The 6317-nt window shown below is 47.7% G+C and overlaps 1 protein-coding gene across 1 annotated transcript in view; it reads right to left on the bottom strand.

Annotated features, from left to right (window-relative positions):
• Positions 1–214: 214 nt before the first annotated feature.
• The window catches only part of TNFRSF21 (TNF receptor superfamily member 21), a 40621-nt gene continuing 34518 nt past the window's right edge, over positions 215–6317 (bottom strand). The window contains exons 6-7 of the mRNA XM_032954959.2: positions 5231–5510; positions 215–4120 (exon numbers count right to left, since the gene is read on the bottom strand). Coding sequence (XP_032810850.2) covers positions 3891–4120; positions 5231–5510 — 510 coding nt within the window. The 3' untranslated portion in view covers positions 215–3890. The remainder of the gene's footprint in view (positions 4121–5230; positions 5511–6317) is intronic.

The raw sequence follows: 6317 nt of genomic DNA, 5'->3' as shown, positions 1-6317 counted from the left end.
ATAGACTGATCATTTCTTTGTCAGTGTGCAAACGTACAAAATCAGCAGGGGGTCAAATACTTTTTTCCCTCACTGTACCTATTTATACCGCCACGTGGACAGAGACGGGTGCTATTTAGGAACGTTTCTCCCATTGTTTCAACTGCCACACGACGAGGGGGGGGGGGGGGAGGCAAAGCCTATGATGATCATTAAATGTCAAACAAGTCGGTAAGAGTTTTAAATGTTGAACATTTAATTGTGCATCAAGCAAACAAACCCATGGCTAAACAGGTAAGGTGAACTAAATGAGCGGGGCGATGTCCGTTACAATCTCCGAAGGGCCTTTCCTGCAAGACTGGCAGGAATGGATCGCATGTCACCAAAACACACACACACACACATACAAAAAAAATCTAAACGTATGACAAATAAGGAAAAAAAATTACCAAAAACAGCAAACCGGACAAACGTGGTAATTCAATAAAGGTGTGCCAAAACATCAGCATACGAAATAAAAACAGAAGCACCTGAAAGATTACACCTACATTAAACAATCATTGCACCGTTGGCATGGAGCCATTAAAGGAATCACTCGCCCTGCAAATCTGCCGCACATCACTTTTGTTAAAAAATAGTACAGCATTTGAAGGAGTAACTACCAGAATTAACGCGCGGCAAACGCTTTTACACAAACGTACTGAAATGCCACGTTTCCGATGGCAATGGCCTGCACAGCCAAAAGGTGTTCATAAGTGCGTTTAGTAATAATTTAAATAGAGCATTAACTATCAAGTGGTGGTTGGTGTTCAAGAGTATAGTGTAAATGTGTCAAAAGAGTATCTCCCACATGTTTACGTATACACACTCCACTCCAAAGTGAACTGCACTTGTTCCCTTCAGAGCCACTGAAATCGGTGGCGAATACCAATCGCTCAGTGGCGAAACTTCCACGTTACAAATTAAAAAATAAACAAACACGTGTGCGTGCCTCATAGCCAAGATATCCAGAAGCACTTGTTTAAGAGGCAATCGTTAAATAAGGCTTTGAGCCGAAAGCTTTAAAATATCCCAACTACAGCAACACCATCCGGCAAGAACACACAGGATAATTTGTAGAGTCTAACCGTTTACAAACACACGCGCGCGCGCACAGTGCATTTTGTCTACACAACATACACCACGTCAGCACAACAGCACTCACCGACGGAATACTTGCATGCATGGGCAGGGGGAGGTTTATCCACACTACTCAGCAATACAAGCTGTGCTTGTGGTTGATATACCAATATATACTTAATCCGCAACAGTTACGTTTTTTTGAAATCATCAGCGACACATTTTCCGATCTCGCTCGGTGGCTAAGACGCATACCCTGTGCGAAATAAAGGCCTCTCGCGTTGTTACTCCCAGAGCAATGGACCGGTTCTGCTCGAGACGGGACGCGATATGCTTTTGGGCGTGCGAGTGTGCGCTCACGTCGCTTGTCCTTGCGGATATATGCAGGCCTGCCGTGACGGACGTCGTCTTCTCAAGCCAGCGGTAAATTTCACTACGAAAGGTCCACGCGAAATGCCCGTTCACTTGCCAAAGTCACACGGGAAGGTTCGGAAAGCATCTTCGCCATCTTCTACAGGAGAATGCCTTGGTCCCCGGTTGTTGGTGCCACTGCGGTGCATCAGTCTCGATTTATGTAATTTAAGGCGAGTGCTTGTCCAGCCGTTATGAAGCAGACGATCACAGGCGGCTCTTGCGCAAAAGCTTCCGTTGCAGCTCGTCAAAACAGCGCAGTTGTGGGATGCCGAAGCTGCGTTAGACGTTTCCAATTAATGTTTCATCAGCAACCAAATTAATGTCCAGCAGACGGAGCACAGAAATACGATGGCTAAAGCACAAACTGGCTCAATCGGGACGTTATATCAACGCCAGTTAGCTTTTGTCAATGCCATGCTTATGCCACTCTCGTTCTCAATTGCATTGACTGCAGATATTCCAGTACAACAGAGAAAGCAACTCCCGAAAGCTCTGAGCACAAGTTTCAAACATCAATATTAACATTGGCTGAAATACACAGGGGCCTCGTTTGTTTAACAATCGTGCGCTAGTTCTGTGAGCGTGAAGCTTTGCCAGAATAATAACTTGCAAGTAATTGTTGTCCGTCGTAAGTGCTGCTCTAACTTAATTTACTTACACTTTCCACAAACGAATCTATGTTTAAAAGTCAATTTAGGTTTTCTTGTAGGTATCACCACCTCTACAAAAGTAGACAAGTCTTTTTTTTTAAAATACAACTCTGTAACGTTATCAGAAATTTGCCAGGTTGGGTTTTAGATAAAGCCATATATTGTTTGCGCGTCACCGAGTGAAGTGATTTGAGCATTTTCTCTGGAGTAATAATGTGATGACATGGGTAGAGACACACACACACATGTATATGCTGTGTACACATGGAAAGACACATGCAGGTAAATATGGAAACATAACACACCCATTACACACGTGAATGTTTACGTATATACAGTTTTACATTACAAAGAGGGCATGGGAAACCGTATCCTTCCACCGAGGAAAAAAAAAAATCCCTTCATGTCTTTAACCGATGTTTGTATGGCCGCTAAAGTACTAATAATCTATGAACGCATGAAACACACACAGTACTTAGTAACATACATAAATACATTACACTTGGCGACAAAACACAGTACCATTAAGTAGTGCAGTGAAACATAATTCAAATTGGAAAACAAAATGACTGATGCCCACTTGCACGTGACAATCGTGCGCACTCCTTTGGGGGGGGGGGGGGGTTGCCAACAAAAAAAAACCTTATAAACGATCACGCTACCGACTTGGCACGCACATTGACGACAACCACAGAATGGTAAAACCACATCGATGCGTTGCGGCATTGTTTCCATGAAAAAAGGAACTAAAATGGGAAACTGGCAAGGAGAAGATGCTCAGGGACTTACTCGGGGCAACGTGTAAAGTAAGTGCCGTGCAGGGGAAACCACTCGACAAATGATCAAGAGACGTTGTCGCTCTTAAAGGGTTGATGTACTAAACAAGAAAACGCTATCAAATAGTAAACACGATTAGCCTCCCTACGAATAAACTTGTCTTTGCTTATACCGCCTTGTGAATGCCAGTCAAGCAAGTGCTTGAAGTGTAAATATTTGAATTAGAACACGCATGCACGTGCAGGGAGTTAACGAGCTGGCGGTGTTACTCGACTCGTTACCCTTTCGGACAATTACTTGTCATGCATTTGGGTTCACCGAATATTAGTCAGAAACTGCTTACGCAGACGAACATTACGTGTACAACAACTTGCCCGCTCGGTGCATCTAGGGAAGAAAGCTTTGTTGTGGCAGCTCCACGCCCATAGGTTGGGCGCAATAATTCCGTTGGCGCCTGTTCCAGGCGTTTGTTCACCTGTCGTTACACGTGCAAGGTGTCCCACGACGAGAAATATGCGACACCAGGCATGACCGCCCGGTCGGGGCGTTCAGACTGACCGTGTTTGTGAGGGAGTCACGTGATGCGCGCACAGACGCTCGCTCACGGGTAAACACGTGTGCGTGTATACGCGCGTGTGTGTGCGTGTGCGAGCACGGCAGCTGGTTTCAGGCTGTAGCCGACTGGTCTCCGCCGGCCAAGCGTCGAGGGTTGTTGCGGAGGTGGGGCAAAAGTTAACTCGCGGATGCGTTCTGAAACCCGGCGCAAACCCCGGTGAATCCGCAACATCTTCTTCTGCCCGCAAAAATAACTGGGCGTTTGCGTTGCGGAGATGACGCAAGGTAGAGAGCTCAGGGCTGTGCGCACGTGCGCGAGTTTTACAGCGGCTCGGTCCACGACCCAAGTAAGCGGGCGACCACTCCGGCGCCGGCGGTCTCCTGCCAAACGGCGCCTCACAGTAGCTCGGGCAGGTGCTCGTAGAGCGAGTCGAGCAGGCGCTGGCTCGCCTCGCGGCTCTTGCAGCCGAGGATGTCGAAGATGCGCTCCAGCTTCTCGTCGGGCTGGCCGCACGCCTCCACGGCGCGCAGCTCCTCCACCGAGAGCAGCGAGAAGACGTCGTCGAAGATGGGCTGCAGCTGCAGCGAGTCGGCCAGCACCTGCCGTAGGATGGTGTCTCGTTTCTCTGCGCGCACGCACGCACGCACGCAGAAACGGTGGGAGTTAGTGCACCGCCCTTCATCCCCAAGGCCTAAAAACCAAGGCCTAAAATCCAAGGCCATATACACATTTGGTGTTGGTGAAGGACGCGTCTGTTTATTTACGTACGCATTTTTTTCGCTCCATTTCATCAGCTCATTAGCCACCTCCATGTAAATCTAATTTAAACATCAGACTCATCTCGATTTAAAGCTTTCGTGACTGCAAGGATTCGTCTTCTTTGGTTCTTTCGGTAAAGTGACGTAGAATGAGAATAAAATAATAAATTGATAAAATAAAATAACACAATCATATTGTCTCGACGTTTCGGCCACACTGTCCTCCTGTCTGGAGGACAGTCTCGTCCCCTTCACCTGATGAAGGCCGCTTGTGTTGTGGCCGAAACGTCGTGAGAATATTATTGTGTTATTTTATTTGATCAATTTATTATTTTATTCTCATTCTACGTGACTTTACCGAAAGAACCAAAGAAGATCAGACTCATCCTCAAGTAAAACCTTCATTAATCAGTAGCTTTAAGCCTTTAACATTTCAACACGGCGATCATGCAATGTCTCATCAATCACTGATTCACATCAAATCTTATTATGCTCATGCTTCGAAATCACATATGAGAATCGATTATATGCGAGGTGTATATGTCGTAAAGTAATCGATTCACGTGACTGTTCCCTTGATCTGCACTCTTGAATCCTCAACCCATATTAAGGCTTTGTCTACTGGACCGTTACATCTCATCAACGCTTCTATTCCCTTGCTCAATTCAAGAAACGCATCATCTCTTTCTAGACCTAGTGCGGTTTGTTGCTGGCCACTTGGCGTTCCGGGCCTGTGCTCCACAACAATGATACAAAAAATAAGCATCCAATCGAACCGCGGCCTCAAATTGCAATGAGGGAGGGGGGGAGGGGGGCAAATCCCACACCTCTGATTATATTATCACCGTTGGCAACGTACGGTACAAATGAAGCTCAACATACGTACATACAAATCGTTACAAATTGCCACGAAACGCTCGAGTAAGACGACGTTCAAGGGGGAACTTCTGCGCCTCTGCCGGGTGGGGCAGCCTCACCCTTGGCGATGAAGGACCAGGCCTTGGCGGAGCCGGTGGACGAGCCGGACGAGGTGGAGTCGCAGCGCAGCAGCGGCTCCGACTCGTCCTGGAAGGGGGCGGTGCGGCCCGGCTTGCAGGCCCCACCGACGGGCGTGTGGAGGCCCAGCCGCCCCTCGCCACCGGCCCCGACCCCGGCCCCCGACAGCGTCCCCGCGTCAGACCCCGGCGCCAGGGATCCTCGCGTACCCCGCCCGGCGCAAAGCACCACCGGCAGAGGACCCACCTCGTCCCGTTCCGTCTAGAGGGGGTGCACACGGGAGCGGTTTCGGGGGGCATCCCCCGTCGCTGGTGAGCGGCAGATTCGAGATGACAGTGCACAAACGTGCGGTGGGATAAAGCGAGGTTAACACGGAGGCTTTCGCGACCAATATCATCCATAATACAGTTTTTTTTGGGTTATACAAGTGTAGTATTTAAATGATTAACCGTTCGGATAGCTGCAGACTTACTGCTGCTTCGAAGCAAATCATCAAATAATTCATTGGTTTAAATGCATGCCTATATACAGGTCACCATACTACAATCGGGACCATTTTAGTACACGCAATCGATAGGATGTACAGGAATGGGCTTGCATAATGCGCATGCATAACATACGTCGATTACCATATAATTAACGCAAACGGCAATGGATACCCATAGTCATTTATAGGCGCTTATTAATCCCCCCCACCACTTGGCGGAAGAAGAGCGCACAAGTGTTGTCAGGAGGATTTCTCCACAAATCTGGCTGTCGCCTGATGAAGCTAGTTGTAATTACTTGCGAAACGTCGTACTCCGATTGTAAATGTTGTGGCTTTGCTCTCCAACACACACCGGTGTGCTGTACTCCAAACAAATTGGCCACGTTCTGTTGACGTGACAAACCTTAGTAATTGGCTGGGTCGGTTTGTGGCGGGTTTAGCGACACATTTCGATTTAACCCAAAAAAACCTGTATTATGGGGATAGAGTGAGTTCGTGTCAGGCACCCAATGGGGCGTAGATTTTTTTTTATTAAAGTTTTTTTCTCATGCTCGCAACACACAAATCGAACGGCCCGCCGG

This window comes from Petromyzon marinus, chromosome 15, assembly GCF_048934315.1.
Source record: "Petromyzon marinus isolate PM22_M1 ecotype Great Lakes invasive population chromosome 15, UKy_Petmar_22M1.pri1.0, whole genome shotgun sequence".
Classification (NCBI taxonomy): Eukaryota; Metazoa; Chordata; class Hyperoartia; order Petromyzontiformes; family Petromyzontidae; genus Petromyzon; species Petromyzon marinus.
This window is presented reverse-complemented; position numbering and strand designations above follow the sequence as displayed.